Raw genomic sequence first — 22,762 nt, 5'->3', positions numbered from 1 at the left:
TGTTTTGCAGGTACTACCATCTCATGATCAACTCATGACTTCATGGTACCCATAGATTGACTCTCACCATGGCCTTTCATCTCAATTGCCTTAATTAAAAAAAGGTTATAATTTGATTATAGAATGCATTGATATAGATGTAGTCTGCATTTTGCATTTCTGATTACTTATTATTCTTTTTATTTTACTTGACGCTCGTAACTGTATTCCTTAAGTTACACATTCTTTTAATCTTTCTGTCCATTTAACATGAGCACTGTACTGTCTATGATGTTTTACCTAAATCATTATTTTCATGACAAGAATATAGATAACCAAAAGCAATTATTGCAGTTATAAGGCATCTTTCAGCCTCTTTGAAGATTGTGGTGCCAAACTGAAGGGGAAGCTTCCTGAATTGTTTTTGTCCCTGTTTGATATTAGAAGCATTTAACCCTTAAAACAAACAATGATAAAACTAACATCCAACTTGGTTTGTAATTGTTTGGTTTCTAATATAACAGTATGCTTTATGTAAGTATAAAAGAATAAAAAGTATAGATCTAGCTAGTTTCCTTTTGAGTTAAAATACTTATTAGAACATATAGAACAGTACAGCACACAACAGGTCATTCGGCCCACAATGTTGTGCCAACATAGCTAATCCCTCCTACCTACAGATTGCCCTTATCCCTTCATTTTCCTCTCATTCATGTGCCCATCCAAGCCTCTCTTAAAAGCCCCCAATGAATTTGCCTCCACCACCCAATCAGGCAACGCATTCCAGGCATCCACCACTCTGTGAGTGAAAAACATACCCCTTATGTCTGTTCTGAACCCACCCCCTCTCACCTTAAGTGCATGCCCTCTGGTATTGGATCGCTCAATAATGGGAAAAAAGATATTGCTTGTCCACCCTATCTTTGCCCCTCATAATTTTATACACTTCCAACAGATCATCCCTCATCCTCCACTGCTCCAGAGAAAAGTGCCCAAATTTGTCCAGCCTCTCCTGAGAGCACATGCCTTCTAATCCAGGCAGCATCCTGGTAAACCTCCTCTGCACCCCCTCTAAAGCCTCGACATCCTTCCTATAGTGAGGTGACCAGAATTGCACGCAATACTCTAAATGTGGACTCACCAGAGTTCTATAGAGATGCACCATAACTTCTTGACTCCTATACTCAATACCTCAATTAATGAAAGCAAGCATTCCATTGTTAAAATTATTGTTAAAATGTGGGTCAGAGGGCAAGAGAAGTGTCCCATCTAATATCATTGCTAACATTTTTTTTAAAAAAGCTACCCCATTATAAAAATTTCAATTATTGATATTCTTTTACAGGAGGCCGCTGCTCTGCACCAGCTATTTATCTGAGTTGTCACTTTTGCTGCTATTCTAAATACAAAAATAGTGATTAAAACAAAATGTGCTTGCAAAACCATGTTGCCAAATACACAGCATGCATGTGCAAGTATTTGTGATATTCTTTGTAAAATTAAATTTATAAAAATAGGAATGGCTGACAACCTAGTTAAGTGGCTGGATAGCTGCTGCGATAAAGGTCAAGCCGGATACTGAAGGGGGGGAAATTGCCAGGGTAGGTGCAGCTATTTTTCTAGGTGGGGATTGGGGTGGTGGGTAGAGGGGATGCAGGAGCACGTCTTGTGATTCCTGGTTATTTCAGAGCTGAGGCTCCATCTTCTTGTCAACTGGAGACAAAACAAAAACTGTTGCCCAAGGTCATAGAGTCAGTACTGCACAAAAGGAAGCCATTTGGTCCATCTACCCTATGCCAGATCTATGTAGAGCAATCTAGTCTATCCATTCGTCATCTCTGTTTCCATAGCTCCGCATTTAATTCCCTCAAGTATCCCATTTCCTTTAGAAATAATTGATTATCTCTGCTTCTACTATCATCATGAGCAGCAAGTTCCTGGTTATTACAGCTAGATGTCTTTAAAAGAAAGTCATCGCCTCCCCTCCACCCCCCCCCCCCCCCCCACTGTATTTCTCGCCCAAAAACCTTAAATGTGCTTGTCCTCCCTGTCCTTGTATCATCAGCTCATAGGAGCAGTTTCCATTTGCTGTTTATAGCAACTAACAGGGATTTTTTTTGTATGTATCTATTTTTTTCTTGAAAATTATCAGATTAGCTAGTCAGTTGAAATTTACTTGCAGTTTCCCAAGGGAATTCACTTCAATGCCTGTCTTCCTGATTTACATTACAATTGGTATGTTGCCTAACCACAACTGTACTAAGTAACTATTTAGCTGCAGTTTATTTTTAAATTTATTGCCTATAATAAGGACTGAATGCCTTTCTTCACACATCAATTGTGTAATCCCTATCTTTAAATCACTGTATCCATGGTGCAGTAAAAGCATGAGTCATCCTGAGGCAGTTGCACTTCTAAATAAGATAGTTTTTTGAAATGCTGTTGAAAGGGCCTGGTTCACTGCTAAGGTCATGTCTGAGAAAGTGATTTTGAAGGCTACTAACCAAGTTCAACGGAAAATCTGATTCAGTGAACAGTAATCGAAACAATCAGATTGCTAATGCTTGAAGACATAGTCCTGTGTGGATTTCCTACTACATTTAAGGAAAGGTATAGGAAGCTTTCAATAAAGCACCTGGCACTATTAATGTCATAATCTCCAGTTGAATTTTGATCTGGCTTCCATGAATAACCTCTGTGAGAAGTATATTTATAATGTTAAGCAAAGTTAGATTATACTGATTTGAATCAAGATGTATCCATTGACTTGCATTGCTCTGAATGTTTGTTTACTAGAAATGTGAAGAGCAGAAGGATGATGAGAGTAAAGGTAGGACTGATTAGAGACAAAGGTGGGAGATGTGCCTGGAAGCTGTGGAAGTGGGTGAGGTCCTCAATGAATACTTCTCTTCAGTATTCACCAAGGAGAGGGGCCTTGATGATGCTGAGGACAGTGTCGGTAAGGTTAATGTTCTAGAGCATGTTGATATCAAGAGAGAGGATGTGTTGGAGCTGTTAGAAAATCTTAGGACCGATAAGTCCCCGGGGCCTAAGGGCATATTCCCCAGTCTGCTGTGCGAGGCGAGGGAGGAGATTGCTGAACTGTTGGCTAGGATCTTTGAGTCTTCATTGTCTATGGGAATGGTACTGGAGGATTGGAGGGTGGCAAATAGAAACATAGAAAAACTACAGCACAATTCAGGCCCTTTGGCCCACAAAGCTGTGCTGAACATGTCCCTACCCTAGAAATTACTAGGCTTACCCATAGCCCTCTATTTTATTCAGCTCCATGTACCTATCTAACAGTCTCTTGAAAGACCCTATCGTATCCGCCTCCACCACCGTTTCCGGCAGCCCATTCCACGCACTCACCACTCTCTGAGTAAAAAACTTACCCCTGACATCTCCTCTATATCTACTCCCCAGCACCTTAAACCTATGTCCTCTTGTGGCCACCACTTCAGCCCTGGGGAAAAGCCTCTGACTATCTACCTGATCAATACCTCTCATCATCTTATACACCTCTATCAGGTCCCCCCTCATCCTCCGTCGCTCCAAGGAGAAAAGGCCGAGTTCCCTCAACCTGCTTTCATAAGGCATGCTCCACATTCCAGGCAGCATCCTTGTAAATCTCCTCTGCACCCTCTCTATGGCTTCCACGTCTTTCCTGTAGTGAGGCGACCAAAGCTGAGCACAATACTCCAAGTGGGGTCTGACCAGGGACCTATATAGCTGCAACAATACCTCTCGGCTCCTAAATTTAATTCCCTGATTGATGAAGGACAATACACTATATGCCGCCTTAACCACAGAGTCAACCTGCACAGCGGCTTTGAGCATCCTATGGACTTGGACCCCAAGATCCCTCTGATCCTCCACACTGCCAGGAGTTCTACCATTAATACTATATTCCGCCAACATATTTGACCTACCAAAATGAACCACTTCACACTGATCTGGGTTGAACTGCATCTGCCACTTCTCAGCCCAACTTTGCATCCTATCTATGTCCCTCTGTAACCTCTGACAGCCCTCCAAACTATCCACAACACCCCCAACCTTTGTGTCATCCACAAACTTACTAACCCACCCCTCCACTTCCTCATCCAGGTCGCTTATAAAAATCACAAGGAGCAAGGGTCCCAGTACAGACCCCTGAGGTACACCACTGGTCACTGACGTCCACTCAGAATACGACCCTTCAACAAGCAAATGTTGTCCCCTTATTCAAAAAATGTAGTAGGGATAGTCCAGGGAATTATAGACCAGTGAGCCTTATGTCTGTGGTGGGCAAGCTGTTGGAAAGGATTCTTGGAGATAGGATCTATGGGCATTTAGAGAATCGTGGTCTGATCAGGGACAGCCAGCATGGCTTTGTGAAGGGCAGATCATGTCTCACAAGCCTGATAGGGTTCTTTGAGGAGGTGACCAGGCAGATTGATGAGGGTAGTGCAGTAGATGGGGTCTACATGGATTTTAGTAAGGCATTTGACGAGGTTCCACATGGTAGGCTTCTTCAGAAGGTCAGAGGGCATGGGATCCAGGGAAGCTTGGCCGTGTGGATTCAGAATTGGCTTGCCTGTAGAAAGCAGAGGGTTGTGGTGGAGGGAGTGCATTCAGATTGGAGGGCTGTGAACTGGCAGTGTCCCACAAGGTTCGGTTCTGGTACCTTTGCTCTTCGTGATATTTATTAATGACTTGGATGAGGGGGTAGAAGGGTGGGTTGGCAAGTTTGCAGACGACACAAAGGTTGGTGGTGTTGTGGATAGTCTGGAGGATTGTTGAAGATTGCAGAGGGACGTTGATAGGATGCAGAGCTGGGCTGAGAAGTGGCAGATAGAGTTCAATCCGGAGAAGTGTGAGGTGGTACACTTTGGAATAACAAACTCCAAGGCGGAGTACAGAGTTAATGGCAGGATTCTGGGTAGTGTGGAGGAGCAGAGGGTTTGGGGGTTCATATCCACAGATCCCTGAAAGTTGCCTCACAGGTGGATAGGGTAGTTAAGAAAGCTTATGGGATGTTAGCATTCATAAGTCGTGGGATCGAGTTTAGGAGCCGCGAGGTAATGATGCAGCTCTACAAAACTCTGGTTAGACCACACTTAGAGTACTGTGTCCAATTCTGGTCACCTCATAAGAAGGATGTGGAAGCGTTGGAAAGGGTGCAGAGGAGATTTACCAGGATGCTGCTTGGTTTAGGGAGTATGCATTATGAGGAGAGACAAAGGGAGCTAGGGCTTTACTCTTTGGAGAGGAGGAGGATGAGGGGAGACGTGATAGAGGTGTACAAAATATTAAGAGGAATGGATAGAGTAGACAGCCAGCGCCTCTATCCCAGGGCACCAATGCTCAATACAAGAGGGCATGGCTTTAAAGTAATGGGTGGGAAGTTCAAGGGAGATATCAGAGGAAGGTTTTTTACCCAGAGAGTGGTTGGTGCATGGAATGCGCTGACTGGGATGGTGGTGGAGGCAGGTACATTGATCAAATTCAAGAGATTGCTGGATAAGCATATGGAGGAATTTAAAATAGAGGAATATGGGGGAGGTAGAGGTTAGATAGTCTTAGGTGAGGTTTAAAGGTCGGCACAACGTTGTAGGCTGAAGGGCCTGTATTGTGTCTGTATTGTGCTGTACTGTTCTATGATTCTATAAAACATTTCAACTATTCTTATCTGGCCTAACTAAGTGCTTTAAAAGGCATTTTCATACTTGACTTAAAGTACATAGAGACTCATCCAAAAGGTTAGCATCCATGGAATTCAGGAGAAGTTGGTAAATTGGATCCAATATTTACTTGGTGATAAGAGATGGATGATGATGGTAGATGACCACTTTTGTGATTGAATGCCAGTGACTGTTGGTGTTCCACAGGCATTGGTGCTTACAAGATGTGAATGATTTGGGTGTGGATGTCAGAGGCGTGATCAGTTCATTTGCAGATGACACGAAGATTGATGGAGGTGTTGAGTGTGTGGTGGGTAGTCTTAGGCTGCAGAGAGAGAGTGATGTGTAGGTGAAATGGGCTGAGAAATGGCAGATGGATTTCAGGCCAGATAAATGTGGTGATGCATTTTGGGAGTACTAACAGGGCCAGGATATACACTTGAATAGTAGGGTCCTAAGGAGTATTGAGGAACAGGGGAACCTTGGTGTACAAGTCCAGGGATCCTTGAAGTTGGCAGCACAGGTAGATAACATAGTTAAGAATGCATCTGGGATTCTGGCCTTCATTAGTCAGGTCATTGAGTACAAGAGCAGGTAGGTTATGCTCCCAACTTTATAAAACATAAATCACACCTCAGCTGGAGTTTTGCATGAGGTTCTGGTCACCATACTATAGGAAGATGAGATGGCACTGGAGAGGATGCAGAGAAGATTTAGCAAGATGTAGCTTGGATGGAGCATTTCAGATATGAGAGGAGACTTGAGAGTCTGGATGTGTTTTCCCTGGAGCAGAGGAGGTTAATAAGGAACATGATTTGAGGTGTATAAAATTATGAGGGACATAGACTGTAGGAAACATTTCCCCAAATCATTGTTAGATAAAACTTGAGAACATAGATTTTTAGGGTAAGGGGCAAGGAATTTGGAGGGGACCTGAGGGGGACCTTTTTCATCCAGGGAGTGGTGAGTACCTGGGATAAACTGCCAGAGAGAGTGGTGGAAGCAGAGTCTATATGAGCACTTGAACTCCGAGGGATAGAAGGCTATGGGTCAAGTGTGAGAAGCTGAGATTAATACAGATGGGTGCTCACTGGTACCTATAGATGTGGTGAATCGAATGGCCTATATCCCTGCTATGTGACTCACAGTCACAGAGTTAAACAATACAGATTCAGGCCCTTTAGCCCAACTTGTCAGTGACAACCAAGATGTCTACCTGAGCTATTCCCATTTCCCTGCATTTGACCCATATCAATATAAACCTTTTCAATCTATATACCTGTCCAAGTGTCTTTTAAACATTAATTGTACCCTTTCTCTGGCAGCTTATTCCATATACCCACTATCCTCTGTAAAAAGTTGCCCCTCAGGTCCCTTTGTAATCTTTCCCCTCTCACAAATCTATGTCCTCTGGTGTTAGACTCCCCTACCCTGGGAAGAAGACTTTAAGTATCCACATTATCTACGCCCCTCATGATTTTATGTACCTCTACAAGGTTGCCCCTCAGCCTCCTAAGCTCCAGGGAAGTAAGTCCCACCTATCCAGCCTCTCCTTGTAGCTCAGACCTTCCGGTCCCAGTAACATCTTTGTGAATCTTTTCTGCACCCTTACCAGCTTAATGACATCATTCCTATAGCTGGACGACCAGAACTGAACACAAAATTCCAAGTGTGGTTCACCAACGACTTGTACAGTTGTAATATGGTGTCCTAGCTCCTGTACTCAATGCCCTGACCAATGAAGGCAAGCATGCCAAATATCTTTTCCTCCACCCTGTCTACCTGTGTCGCCACTTTAAGGGAACTATGTACCTGTACCCCTAGGTTTCTCTGTTCTCCAGCACTCTCCTGGGCCCAACCATTTACTGTGTAAGTACTGCCCTGGTTACTTACTAAAATTCCAACCCTCGCATTTGTCTGTTAAATTCCATCTGTCATTCCTTGACCCACTTCCCCAGTTCATCTAGATTCTGTTATAATCTTAGATAACCTTTTTCACAATCCACTACACCACCAAGTTTAGTGTCTTCTGCAAACTTACCAGCCATGTTAACAACACCTTCAGCCAAATCGTTATTATAGATGATAAACTACAATGGTCCAAGCACTGATCCCTGTGGCACACCACTGGTCACAGGCCTCCAATCTGAATAACAACCCTCGACTACCACCCCCGACTCCTTCCAGCAGGCCCTTCCAGACTAGCCCACCTTGTCAAAGGCCTTGCTAAAGTCCATGTGGTCATCTGCCGCCCTGCCCTCGTCAATCCTCTTTGTCACCTCTTCAAAAAAACTGAATCAATCTTGTGAGACATGATTTCCATGCTAACTGTCCCTTATCAGACCTTGCCTTTCCAAATGCTGGTAGATCCTGTCCCTCAGAATCCCTTCCAGTAACTTTTCCACCACTGATTTTAGGCTCACTAGCCTGTAGTTTCCCGGCTTGTCCTTGCAGCCCTTAAATGCACAACATTAATCATCCTCCAATGTTCTGGTACCTCACCTGTGGCTAAAGATGATGCAAATATCTCGGCCAGGGCCCCTGCAATTTCTTGCCTAGCTTCCCACAATGTCCTAGGATACACTTGATCATGCCCCAGGGATTTATTCACCTTAATGTGCCTTAAGACCACCAACACCTCCTCTGCTGTAAGGTGGATGTGTTCCAATGCATTAATATTCATTTTGCTTAATTCCTTAACTTCATGTTAACTACCATGTTAAATACAAATGAGAAATATTCATTTAATAGCTCGCCCATCTCCTGTGGGTTCATGCATAGATGACTGCATTATTCATTAAGTGGATCTATTCTTTCCCTGGTTACCCTTAATATACTTTTACATCTCTCAGGATTCTCCTTTACCTTATCTGCCAAAGCTACCTCATGTCCTCTTTTTGCCCTCCTGGTTTCCCTCTTAAATGTACTACTAAATCTCTCGTACTCAAGGGATTCACTCGACCCCTGCTGCCCATACCTGACATATGCCTCCTTTTTCCTGACCAGTGCCACAATATCCTTCATCAACCAAGGTTCCCTCATCCTGCTAGCCTTGCCCTTCACTCATATTCACAAGAATACGTTGCCTTGAACTCCCTATCTCACTTTTAAAAGCCTCTCACTTGCCAGACATCCTTCTACCGGCAAATAGCCTATCTCAATCAAGTTCCTGTCTAATGCCTTCAAAATTTGCCTTGCCCCAATTTAGGATTGTGGACCAGTCTTATCTTTTTAAACCTTATTTATACAACATGGTAACAGGCCCTTCCAGCCCAACGAGTCTGCAATGCCCATTTAAACCCATGTTAACCTACCCGTGAGTCTTTGGAATGTGTGAGGAAACCCATGCAGATACAGGGAGGACGTATAAGCTCCTTACAGTGACGGGAATTGAACCCCGATTGCTGGCGCTGTAATAACGTCACGCTAACTGCTATGCTACTGTGCTGTGTAAAACTTACAGATTTATGGTCACTGAACATAGAACAGTACAGCGCAGGAACAGGCCCTTCGGCCTATGATGTTGTGCCGAACTAATTAAACTAGTAATTTAAACACCTAACTAAACTAATCCCTTCTGCCTACAATGTCCATACTCCTCCTTTCTTTGCACATTCATGTGCCTATCTAAGATCCTCTTAAACACCTCTATTGCATTTGCTTCCACTACTCCCTTGGTAGTGCATTCCGGGTACCCACCACTCTGTGTTTTTTAAAAAAAAACTTGCCCCACACATCTCCTTTTGAACTTGCTCCCTCTCACCTTAAATGCATGCACTCTAGTATTAGACATTTTGACCCTGGGGATGTTTTATTTATAGTGGCTAATTAAACTACCAACCCCATGTCTTTAGGATGTGGGAGGAAACCAGAGTACCTGGAGAATGTGCACATTCTCCAGAGATGGCACTGGAGATTAGGATTGAACCGAGTTTGCTGAAGCTGTGAGGCGGTAGGTCTATTAGCTGTGCCACTCCCATTTTATTTATTAATTAATCTGTCAATTAATTAATTAATTCAGCTTTTTGCCTCTACGTCCTTACTAAAATGGTGCAACCAGAATTGATTGCAATATCAGTGGAACAAAGGAAATTACAGTGGTATGAGAGAGGAGTTGGCCCAAATTGATTGGAAGAGTAAGCTAGCTGGAGGGACAGCGGAGCAGAAATGGAAGGAATTTCTACAAGTAATAAGGAAAATGCAGGATAGATATATTCCAAGAAAAAAGGTTTTGAATGGAAAAAAGGCACAAATGTGGATAATGAGAGAGGTGAAGGCTAAAATAAAAGCAAAAGGGAGGGCATTCAAGGAAGCAAAAATTAGTGGGAAAACAGAAGACTGGGAAACTTTTAAAAACCTGCAGAAAGAAACTAAGAAGGTCATTAGGAAAGAAAAGTTGAATTATGAAAGGAAGTTGGCAGATAACATTCGAAAGGATACTAAGAGTTTTTTTAAATATATAAGGAGTAAAAGAGAGATACGGGTTTGATATAGGACCAATCAATAACGGTGCGGGAGAGATTATAATGGATGATACAGAGATGGCAGAAGAACTAAATGAGTATTTTGCATCGGTCTTCGCTGTGGAGGACATCAGCAATATATCGGTTAGTCAGGGGTCTCACGGAATGGAACTGAGTTCAGTTAAGATTACTAGAGGGAAAGTGATGGAAAACTAAATGAGCTGAAGACTGATAAGTCTCCCGGACCGGATGAGGCGCATCCCTGGGTTCTGAAGGAGGTGGCTTTAGAGATAGCAGAGGCATTGGTGATAATTTTCCAGGAATCGATAGACTCCAGCATGGTTCCGGAGGACTGGAGGGTTGCAAATGTAGTTCCGCTGTATAAGAAAGGTGGGAGGCAGCATAAAGGAAATTACAGACCTATTAGTCTGACGTCGGTGTGGGAATGTTATTGGAATCGATCCTCAAGGATGAGGTTATGCAATACCTAGAGGTGCAAGGCAAGATAGGTTCTAGCCAACATGGTTTCATGAAGGGAAGATCTTGCCTGACCAATCTATTGGAGTTTTTTGAAGAAATCACAGGTAGGGTGGATAAGGGAGAGGTGATAGATGTTGTGTATTTAGACTTTCAAAAGGCCTTCAAAAAGGTGCCGCATAAGAGACTGATTAATAAGATGAGATGTCATGGAAGTACAGGTAGGATAACAGAATGCGTAGAGCATTGGCTGGTTGGCAGAAAGCAATGGGTGGGAATAAAAGGATCTTTTTCTGGTTGGCTACCGGTTACTAGTGGTGTTCCGCAGGGGTCGGTGTTGGGGCCGCTTCTTTTTACCTTGTACATTAACGATTTGGATGATGGAGTAAATGGTGTTGTGGCTAAGTTTGCGGATGACACCAAGATAGATGGAGGAGTAGAGAGTATTGAGGAGACAGGAAGGTTGCAGAGACACCTAGATAGTTTAGGAGAATGGGCAAGGAAATGGCAGATGAGATTCAATGTTGAGAAATGTGCAGTTGTACACTTTGGAAACAGAAATAAACGGGCAGATTATTATCTAGAAGGAGAGAAAATTCAAAGTACAGAAGTACAAAGGGACTTGGGGGTACTCGTGCAGGATACCCTAAAGGTTAACCACCAGGTCGGATCGGTGGTAAAGAAAGCGAATGCTATGTTGGCATTCATTTCAAGAGGTATAGTGTATAAAAGTAAGGAAGTGTTGATGAGGCTCTGCGGGGCACTAGTGAGGCCTCATTTGGAATACTGTGCACAATTTTGGGCCCCATATCTTAGGAAGGATGTGCTGATGTTGGAGAGGGTTCAGAGGAGATTTACGGGGATGATTCCCGGAATGAAAGGACTTACTTATGATGAGCGTTTGTCGGCTCTTGGACTGTACTCACTGGAGTACAGAAGAATGAGAAGGGACCTCATAGAAACATTTAAAATGTTGAAAGGACTGGACAGAGTAGATGTGGCCAAGCTGTTTTCCTTGGTGGGTGAGTCCAGGACCAGAGGGCACAATCTTAGAATTAGAGGGTACAGGTTTAAAACAGAGATGAGGAGAAATTTCTTTAGCCAGAGGGTGGTGAATTTGTGGAATTCCTTGCCACGTACAGCAGTGGAGGCCAGATCATTGGAGGCGTTTAAGGAGGAGATAGATAGATATCTAATTAGTCGGGGTATCAAGGGATATGGGGATAAGGCTGGAAATTGGGGTTAGAATAGTTTTTTTTGCACCCCCCCCCCCCCCACCAATTTCTCACTTCTTTTTCTTTTTTCCCTTTTCTTTGGAGCAGACTCGATGGGCCGAATGGCCTACTTCTGCTACCTTGTCTTGTGATCTTGTGACTCCAGATATGGCCTAACCAGAGTTTTATAAAGCTGCAACAGAACTTCCCGACTCTTGAACTCAGTGTCTCAACTAATAAAGGCAAGCATAGCATATGCCTTCTTTACCACCCTATCAACCTGTGCAGCCACTTTCAGGTAGCTATGGACTTGGATGCCAGGATCCCTCTGTATATCAACACTATTAAGGGTCCTGCCATTAACTGTGTACTGTCCCTTTACATTTGATCTCCCAAAGTGCCAGACCTCACATTTGGCCAGATTAAACTCAATGTACTGTTTCTCCACCCAAATCTGCAACTGATCTATATCCTGCTGTATGCTTTGGCAATCTTCTACACCATCCACAATGCCACCAATCTTTGTATTGTCTGCGAACTTGCTAACCCACCCATCCATGTTTTCAGAGGTCCCTGCGGAACACCACTAGTCACGGATCTCCAGCCAGAATAAGTCCCATTGAACACTACCCTCTGTCTTCTATGGGCAAGCCAATTCTGAATCCAAATGGCCAAGACATAGTGGATCTTATGCATCTTAAACTTCTGGATGAGCCTACCATGAGGCACGTTGTTAAACACCTTACGCTGGTCCCAAAATTGCTCCCCCATTGACACTTCAGTCACTTGCCCAGTCTCGTTTTCCAATAGGAGGTCGAGTGTTGCCTCCTTTCTTGTAGGGCAACCTACGTACTGTTTGAGAAAACTTTCCTGGACACGTTTAATAAATTCTGCCTCATCCAAGCCCTTTGCACCATGGCAGTCCCAGTCAGTATAAGGGAAGTTAAAATCACTTGCTATTACAACCCAGTTATTCTTACAGCTATCTGTGATTTTCCTACGCATTTGTTTCTCTAATTCCTGTTTAATATCAGGAGGCCTATAATACCGTCCCATCAAAGTGATCATTAACTTCTTATTCCTAAAATCCACCTATATAGCTTCACTGAATCATCTCCCAAGATATCCTCTGTAAGTACTGCCATGATGTTCTCCCTAATCAAAAATGCAACTAGCCCTTCTCTCTTACCTCCACCTCTGCCCTGGAACATTGAGTTGCCAGTCCTGCTCCTCCCTCAACGATGTTTCTTTTATGGCTATAATATTCCAGTCCCATGTTCCTTATCCATATACTGAGTTCATCTGCCTTGCCTGTCAAGCTTCTTGCATTTAAAATAAATTCAATTCAGTCTATTAGATTTTCCTCCCTCCCTGACTTGCCCCTGCCTGTCTGTCTGCTTAACTTGCTCCTTTAATATTTATATTTGTCTCAACTTGCCTATCTGCCGCACTACTGCCTTTGGGTCCCACTCTCGCCCACCACATCCCCCCACCCCCCGCCAGACTAGCTTAAACCCTCCCAAATAGCACCAGCAAATCTCCCCCACCATGATATTGGCCCCCCTCCAGTTCTTGGGCAGAAGTGACCTCTTAGTACAGGTCACCTCTGCCCCAGAAGAGATCCCAATGGTCTAAGAATCAGAAACCTTCCTTCCTGCACCAGGTCCTCAGCCACACATTCATCTGCCCCTATCCTCCTTTTCCTGCCTCACTAGCACATGGTACTGGGGTATTTCAGAGATTACAACCCTTGAGGTCCTTTTTTACACCTTCTGCCTAACTCCTATATTCATTCTGAGGGACTTCATCCCTTGTTCTACCTATGTCATTGCTATTAATGTGTACAGCGACCCCTGGCTGCTTACCCGCCTCCTTGAGAATGTTTCCACAAATGCTCAGGGATATCCTTGACCCTGGCACCTGGGAGGCAACACACCACCCTGCTGGCCACAAAATCTCCTGTCTATCCCTCTAACTATCGAGTCCCCTATCACTAAAATTCTCCTCGTCTCCACCGTCCTGCTGTGCATCAGAGTACCCTGGCTGTTTGCTGCTGCTGCTCTCCTCTGAAAGGCCCATAAACAATCCCCCCCAGCAGTATCTAAAACAAAATACTGTTAGTGAGGGGAATGGCCACGGGGAATCATGCACCTCCTTTTGCTTACATTCCTCTACCTTTCCTGGTGGTCACCCCAACTACCTGCTCCCTGACACCCTTATGGTGTGACCACGCTCAACTAAAGCTTCTGTCATTGATGCTATTAGTCATCATGGATGCTCCTGAGTGAGGTCCTCAACTGCCAGCTCTAGCCACTCAATGCAATCAGTTAGGAGCTGCAGCTGGACACACTTCCCACAGGGGTGTAGTCACCAGGGATGATCTGCAGGAGGGAGCATGCAACTGCCCTGATTGCCATCTTTAAAACCACAAGACTACAGAGGAAGTAAAAGGTCTTGCCTAGTCTTATCTTTCCCCACTGTTCAGCCTCCTTGCCAAAGCCTCTCCAGCCAAAGCCTTAGCACTTAGAGCTCACATACATCATCATAATGGAGCACTCACTCTATAGACCCCAACAGCCCAAAACCCAATTCCATTTAGATTCTCTTCACAAATGTTGCACCACGCATAAAGAAGTTAATTATGTACCTATATGTACATTTGGAATAAGGTTTTTTTTTTTATGTTGTCGATAAATAAAAGTTCAAGACTAACTACATTTTGAAAGAGTGATCTTGAGGTTCGATTAAAAAATGAGCCTGTATGAGAAAATGAATAAATAATGAAATGGGAAAGGCAGTAAGGAAATACGAGGAATTGTCTCAAAAATATTCAAAGACTTGTAACGTGTTCTCCAGCTCTATCAATGAAAAGAGAATTTTTATTTAGTATGAGGCAAGCCTCGTAGGGAAAAGGGTCGCTGGTTAGTTATTTACAAACTAAGAATATATCTAGAAAAAGATAAATCCAAAATGAGATGAAGCAACCAGTTGCTTTCCAATATTCCAGCTGTGGCCTAACCAACATATTATAAACTTGTACCGAAATCTCCCCTGATCTTGTATTCTGTGTACACAACTAATTAAGGCAAAGTATTCCATATGCCTTCCTTGCCACCCTAATCTACTTGTGCTACTGCCTCAGCGATCTTTGGACTTGTACGTTAAGGTCGTTTTGCTCCTTATTAGTCCCTGTGGCCCTACCCTTCCTAGTGTATGCCTTACTTTATTTGACCCCAAAATGCATCATCTCACACTTATCAATATTAAATCCCTTTTCTTATTTTCTCTTGCCAAACTTTACCAGCTGTTTGATATCATTTTGTGACCCTAAGATTACCCTCCTCACTATCAAAGCGCTACAGCTTTCTTGAGATATCTATGCTGCCTCTAGTTCTGGGCTCTTGCACTTCCCCAGTCATAATTCACTTCTTCACTCCTAACTGCATGTTCAGCTCCTGAGGACCGATAGAAACATAGAAAACCTACAGCACAATACAGGCCCTTCAGCCCACAAAGTTGAGCCGAACATTTCCCTACCTTAGAAATTACTAGGCTTACCCATAGCCCTCTATCTTTCTAGGCTCCATGTAACTATCCAAAACTCTGTTTAAAAAAAACCCTATCATATCCGCCTCCACCACCATTGTTGGCAGCCCATTCCACGCACTCGCCACTCTCTGAGTAAAAAAAACTTACCCCTGAATCTCCTCTGACCTACTCCCCAGCACCTTAAACCCTATATCCTCTTGTAGGCAAACCATTTTCAGCCCTGGGGAGAAGCCTCTGACTATCCACATGATCAATGCCTCTTCATCATTATACACCTCCATCAGGTCACCTCTCATCCTCCGTTTGCTCCAAGGAGAAAAGGCCAAGTTTCACTCAACTTGTTTTTCATAAAGACATGCTCCTCAATCCAGGCAAATCCTTGTAAATCTCTTCTGCACCCTTTTTATGGCTTCCACATCCTTCCTGTAGTGAGGTGACCAGAACTGCTGCACAGTACTCCAGGTGGGGTCTGCACTAGGGTCCTATATAGCTGCAACACTATTCTCGGCCTCCTAAATTCAATTCCCTACGATTGATGAAGGACAATACACCGCATAGCCTTTCTTAACCACTAGAGTCAACCTGTGCAGCTGCTTTGAGTGTCCTATGGACTTGGACCCCCAAGATCCCTCTGATCCTCCACACTGCCAAGTAGTCTTACCAATTTACATACTATATTTGCCATCATATTTGACCTACCAAAATGAACCACTTTACCACTTATCTGGGTTGAACTGCATCTGCCACTTCTCAGCCCAACTTTGCATCCTATCTGTATCCCGCTATAACCTCTGACTGCCTGCCACACAATCCACAACACCTCCAACCTTTATGTCATCAGCAAACTTACAACCATCCCTCCACTTCCTCATCTTCAGTTCATTTATAAAAATCATGAAGAGTAAGGGTCCCAGAAAAGATCACCGAGGCACACCACTGGTCACCGACCTCCATGCAGAATATGGCCCATCAGCAACCAACTCTTTGCCTTCTGTGGGCAAGCCACTTCTGGATCACCAAAGCAATGTCCCCCTTGGATCCCATGCCTCCCTACTTTTCCTCAATAAGCCTTGCATGGGGTACCTTTTCAAATGCCTTGCTGAAATCCATATACACTACATCTAATGCTCTTCCTTTATTCAATGTGTTTAGTCACCTCCTCAAAAAACTCAATCAGGCTCGTAAGGCAGGACCTGCCCTTGACCAAAGCCATGCGACTATTCTCATCATATTCTACCTCTCCAAATGTTCATAAATCCTGCCTCTCAGGATCTTCTCCATCAACTTTACCAACCACTGAAGTAAGACTCACTGGCCTATAATCTTCCTGGGCTATCTCTACTCCCTTTCTTGAATAAAGGAACAACATCCGCAATCCTCCAATCCTCCGGAACCTTCTTCCGTCCCCCATTGATAATGCAAAGATCACCTCCAGAGGCTCAGCAATCTCCTTCCTGGCCTCCAACCAATAGCCTGGGGTACATCTCATCCGGTCCCGGCAAACTTATCCAACTTGATGCTTTCCAAAAGCTCCAGCACATCCCTCTTCTTCAATATCTACGTGCTCAAGCTTTTCAGTCTGCTGCTGCAAGTCATCACTACAATCACCAAGATCCTTTTTCCCATAGTGAATACTGGAAGTAAGTATCATAAGTACTCTTGCCATTTCCTCCGGATCCACACACACTCCCCACTGTTACACTTGATGGGTCCTATTCTTTCATGGTCTCATCCTCTTGCTCTTCACATTTCCTGTAGAATGCCTTGGGGTCTTTCCTTAATCCTGCCCGCCAAGGCCTTCTCATGGCCCCTTTCTGGCTCTCCTAATTTCTTTCTTAAGCCTTCCTGTTAGCCTTATAATCTTTCCAGATCTCTAACATTATCTAGCTCTCTGAACCTTTTGTAAGCTTTTTCTTTTCTTCTTGACTATATTTATTATAGCCTTTGTACACACGGTTCCTGTACCCTACCATATCTTCCCTGTCTCATTGGAACGTACCTACACAGAACTCCGCACAAAATATCCCCTGAACATTTGCCACATTTCTTCACGTATTTTTCCCTGAGAACATCTGTTCCCAATTAAGCTTCCAATTTCCTGCCTTGAGAGCCTCGTAATTCCCCTTACTCCAATTAAACGCTTTCCTAACTTATCTGTTCCTGTCTCTCTGTAGTGCTATTGTAAAGGAGATAGAATTATGATCACTATCTCCAAAATGCTCTTCCCACTGAGAGATCTAACACCTGACCAGGTTCATTTCCCAATACCAGATTCAGTACAGTCTCTCCGCTTGAGGCCTATTTACATATGTGTCAAGAACCTTCCTGAACACACCTAACAAACTCCACCCCATCCAAACCCCCTGCTCTAGGGAGATGCCAATCGATATTTTGGAAAATTAAAATCTCCCATCACGACAACTCTGTTATTATCACACCTTTCCAGAATCTGTTTCCCTACCCAGTAAAGTTATTGACCCACTTCCTGTTCCTAGACCCCCACCCCACAGAGACTCCTTAGGCAATCCCTCCATGATGCCCCACCTTCTCTGCAGCCGTGACACTATCTCTGATCAACAGTGCCACGCCCCCCACCCCTTTTTGCCTCCCCTCCCTGTCCTTTCTGAAACATCTAAACCGGGCACTTGAAGTATCAATTCCTGTCCCTGAGCCATCCAAGTCCCATAATGGCCACACATCATAGCTCCAAGTACTGACTCCACGCTCTAAGTCATCCGCTTTTGTTCACAATACTCCTTTGCTGTTTAAAATAGACACATCTCAAACCGTCGGTCTGACTGCGTCCCTTCTCTATCACCTGCCCTAAACCTCCCTCTCGCACTGTCTACAAGCTTTCTCTATTTGAGAGCCCCAGTCTCTTCATGTTCGGTCCCACCCCCCCAACAATTTAGTTTTAAATTTCTCCCCAGTAGCCTTAGCAAATCTCTCTGCCAGGATATTGGTCACCCCGGGATTTCAAGTGCAACCTGTCCTTTTTTGTACAGATCACACTGTTCCATTCCTATACTCACTGTTGTGTGGTTACAGGTAGTAATCCCGAGATTACTACCTTTATGGTCCTGTTCTTCAGCCTTCTGCCTAACTCCCTAAACTCACTTTTCAGGACCTCATCCCTCTTTCTACCTATGTCGTTGGTACCAACATGTACCACGACTTCTGGCTGCTTTTCCTACCGGCTCAAGAATGCTGTGGACCCCGATCAGAGACATTCTGGACCCTGGCAGCTGGGAGGCAACATACCATCTGGGATTATTGCCTCATTGCCCACAGAACCTCCTGTCTGTTCCCTGAACTATCGAGTCCCCTATCACTGTTGCCCTCGTCTTCTCCTCCCTTCCCTTCTGAGCAGCAGGACCAGTCCCAGTGCCAGAGACCTGGCTACTGCTGCTTGGTCCCTGTAGGTCATCCCCCCTCAACAGCATCCAAAGCTGAATACCTGTTTTTGAGGGGAACAGCCTCCGGGGTCCTCTGCACTGTCTGCCTGTTCCCTTTCTCTTCTCTCTCTCTCTCTCTCTCTCTCTTCTCTGACAGTCACCCATCTATCTGCCTCCTGGACCCTAGAAGTACCTGCTCTAAGGGGAGTGACTGTCTTCCAATGCACAGGCATCTACATAACTCTCTCCCTCCCTGATGCTTCGCAGTGTCTGAAGCTGCAACTCCAGCTCATCAACTCTGAGCCGAAGTTCCTCCAGCCTCGAGCACTTACTGCCGACGTGGTCACCGTGCACCACCAGCCGGGTCCCACTAGCTCCCACATCATGCAGCGCAGCACATCGCCCTTGCCCTCTATCTGAACTGTTTTTTCCTACCTAGCTGTAGTCTACTTAAAAGTTATAACAATAACAGTAAACCTTACCCCTTACTTACCAGCTACTCACCAGTGTTGTTGCAGATGGCCTCCGCCTCTTGATGCGAAGCCTGTGTGCCAAATCCAGTCACCTCACTCTGTCCCACTCCGACAATGGCCAGTCCGCTTGACACAACCTTTTTTATTGGCCTTCTAAATTCCTGCTAGAGAAAAAAAGCCTGCGAAAACACACGAAACACACAAGCTTTTAAGTACTCTCACCATACCTGAGAGGGACCTGTGCTGCTCAAAATTTCCCGGGCCGATTCTGTAAAAGAAAAGCACATGGAAACACACAAGCCTTTCAAACACTTTCACCATACACCGTATCTGAGAGGCACCTGCTGCTCCAATGTCTCCCGGGCCGATTCTGTAAAAGAAAAGGCCCGCGGAAACACACAAGCCTTTCAAACACTCTCACAGTACCTGAGAGGGACCCGCTGCTCCAATGTCTCCCAGGCCGATTCTGTAAAAGAAAAGCTCTGCAATTTTTCCTCCATTTTTCTTTTTCTCTCAGGTACACCTTAAAATCTACCTCCCTTGACTACCCCAGTATCAATCCTATATGGTTTGGTGTCAAAGTTTGTCTAATAATGCTCCTGCAGTGACCCTCTTATATATTTTTTAACCAATTAAACTTGGTATGCAAGTTGTTAAAATTTGCTTGCTTTTCCTATTCTTCATGGAGTAAGTTGCCATTTTTTTCAACTTATGGTTCTGCAACAAATTGTTATTGTTGTCTCTAAAGTTCTAACCCTCAATGTATAGTTCATGTAGCTATCAAGAGTTATCCCTTCATTCCATAGTAACATGAGCTCCCATATGGTGGCATTATCTTGCTGGTCAATTTAAAGTCATAGAGTCAGACCAGCACTTTGTGCCCACTCAGTCTGCACCAACCATCAAGCACCTATTTATACCAATCCTACTCCATCCCATTTTTTTATTTTCTCCATGTCATATAACATTCTGCCAGCTTCTATACACACCAGGGGCTATTTATAGTGCTAATAAACTACCAACCCCATGTCTTTAGGATGTGAGAGGAAACCAGAGTACCTGGAGAATATGCACATTCTCCAGAGATGGCACTGGAGATTATATGACCTGAACTGAGTTTGCTGAAGCTGTGAGGGAGTAGGTCTATACATTGTGCCACCCTTGTATTACCTATTTATTTATTAGGCTCTGCCAATGCTAAACAGAACACCCCAATGGCTATTAAAGATAAAAAGGTAATGGTAACTTTCATTGAAATTTGCCCTTTTTTAACATGATCTTCAATTTTGTTTACTACTTCATCTTTATATTTCTCAGGCTTTAATTGTGTAGAACAGTTAAAAAGTCAGTCCTGGTGTGTTGGAGAGCTGAACAGGCCACTTTGAGACATCAAAGTAAATAACTGTGCCCATCCTCCTCTGCCTGTCAGCTCCTCACAAGACTGTGATCAGAAAGTGGGGGATTTAGGTTTTCAACAGTTAGTCGATGTCAGTTGCTAATAATTAATGTGGTATTGTGCTGATGCTTAAAAAAATTAAATCTTGCTGAAAACCTGAACTCCATTTTATTCCTGTCTATAATAGCTAACATGTCTTGAGTTACATGTATGGCATTTGTGCATTTGAAACAGGATAATAATTTCCTTTATTTAATGTTAGCATATGCATTTTCTGATCTATATTTCAACCTACATATGATTTTCTGTCATCTCAAGATGGTCCATGTTTCCATAGTCTAAATCCACTTGCCCTATAGACCCAATCAAACCAAATATACCAATTCCATTTAGATTTTTTCTTCACAATGTGGCACTATGGATTTTTTTATTAAAAACAATTTTAAACCTGAGTAGGCTACAAGCTGGCCAAGTAAGGAAATATTATGCTGTTGTGCATCATTTCACATGTCCCATTAAAATTCCCTCCTACATAATGAACAAAGTACATTTGATTGTCAGACTTTAATTTTAATACCTTTCCAAAGATAAAATCGTTAAAGGCTTTTATTCCCACCTACAAAGTATGCAACCAAAATGTATAATTCTTATATTGAGAAACTGGCCAGTGCTCCCAGAGTAACCGCTGGAGGTACTTTTGCCATGTTTCGACTTGTTATTAACAGCAGAACCTGACAGAAATACATCAAAGTTCTACTTTTAATTTGTGTGGCCTTTGGAAGCTGAAATCAAATGAATAAATTAAGACCATAGATGGACACTTCAGATAATCAGGGTAGCAAATTACAACTGTTAGCAGCAATGGTTGTCAGTTGCTAAATCAAATGATATTCTTTTCATTTTGAAAATACACTCGTGCTTATTAACATTTGATATTAAATTCATGTTGAAGTATAGTTATAAACAATTTTATTTTGACTTTTACTACTCGGGACACAAAAATGTTAGCAGACACTGAACTTAGCAGGTGTATAGGCTAACTATTAGACACATCGTGCCCATTTACAGCACTTTTGGTAAATTTCTGATATGTAGCTATGTCTTTTCTTGTGATTAAATTTAACTTGGAGCACATTCTAAAATTTGCTACAAATTCAAATGTTTGCATATTATTTTGCTCAAGAAGTGCTGATGAGGAAACTGATCACCCTAAACTTTCCTTTGGATTTGCAGACTGGGAGCAGGAAGAGCAGGAAAGAAAAAGTGAGGAGAAAGAAAAGAAAAGAGACGGAAAGGAACCAGATTAAGAGAAGATGAGCATGAAAACTCAGAAAAAATGGATGAGAGGCGTAAGAAAGAAATTCTGTTGGCAAAGATGCGAGAGATTGACGAAGAAGCCAGTGGAAGTTCCTTGTTTTCTCCACGTGAAAATACTTCATACTCATTTTCCATTGGCGGTGACTCCCCAGAAAGATTGCAGAAAAACAGGAACTTTCCAGAGTCGGAACAAACACCAACAGAGAGTTATTGTCGCAGAAGCAACAAAACCACAGATATGGGTGATGAGCTGAGCTTTGGTACGTACACACCCTCCTTTGGAAAAGGAACTGGGAGGTCTGGACTGGTTACTCAGAAGGGCAGCAACAAAGAGGAACAAACCAATGGCTATTTTGACGTTCCTGTTAAAGACAAGAAGTCTAATTTAATGGATCAATTGTTTGGTTCTGGAAGTGGTATTGGTTTCACCTCTAAGGAGGATGATTTAGTAATAAATCCTATAAAGAAGCCTAATTGGAATAGCAGGAATAGCAGCCCCTTCCCTTGGGAAAAAACAAACTCACACACAAAGAAAAATGAGACAGGTGATCCAGTCTTTAGTGATGGTTATCATCAGCTACAAATCGTCACCGCTCCATGTACACCTCAGTTAAGCCAGCCATAAAAGCAATTGATTCTCCTGATGATGAAATATGAAGAGGTAGTATTGTAAGAACAAAAAATGTAGCAATGTTATTTACAATATGGAGCCTTCCCACAGAAAATATTTAATATATTCAAATTTAAATTTACAAACTTCCCAAAAATATGAACTAATTCACAATGTTCTTAAGCTAAGCTTGTTGAAAGTGGGAAGTAAGGTATTATATCAA

General features: G+C 43.3%; 1 protein-coding gene across 1 annotated transcript in view; it reads left to right on the top strand.

The window, feature by feature from the left end:
* lca5 (lebercilin LCA5) overlaps positions 1-22,381 on the top strand; it is an 82,834-nt gene extending 60,453 nt beyond the window's left edge. Inside the window, exon 8 of the mRNA XM_052024450.1 lies at positions 21,846-22,381. Coding sequence (XP_051880410.1) covers positions 21,846-21,919 — 74 coding nt within the window. The 3' untranslated portion in view covers positions 21,920-22,381. The remainder of the gene's footprint in view (positions 1-21,845) is intronic.
* The last annotated feature ends 381 nt before the right edge of the window (positions 22,382-22,762 follow it).

The sequence above is a fragment of the Pristis pectinata genome, chromosome 10 (genome assembly GCF_009764475.1).
Source record: "Pristis pectinata isolate sPriPec2 chromosome 10, sPriPec2.1.pri, whole genome shotgun sequence".
Classification (NCBI taxonomy): domain Eukaryota; kingdom Metazoa; phylum Chordata; class Chondrichthyes; order Rhinopristiformes; family Pristidae; genus Pristis; species Pristis pectinata.
The sequence above is the reverse complement of the archived record's forward strand: the minus strand, read 5'-3'. Positions and strand labels throughout refer to the sequence as shown.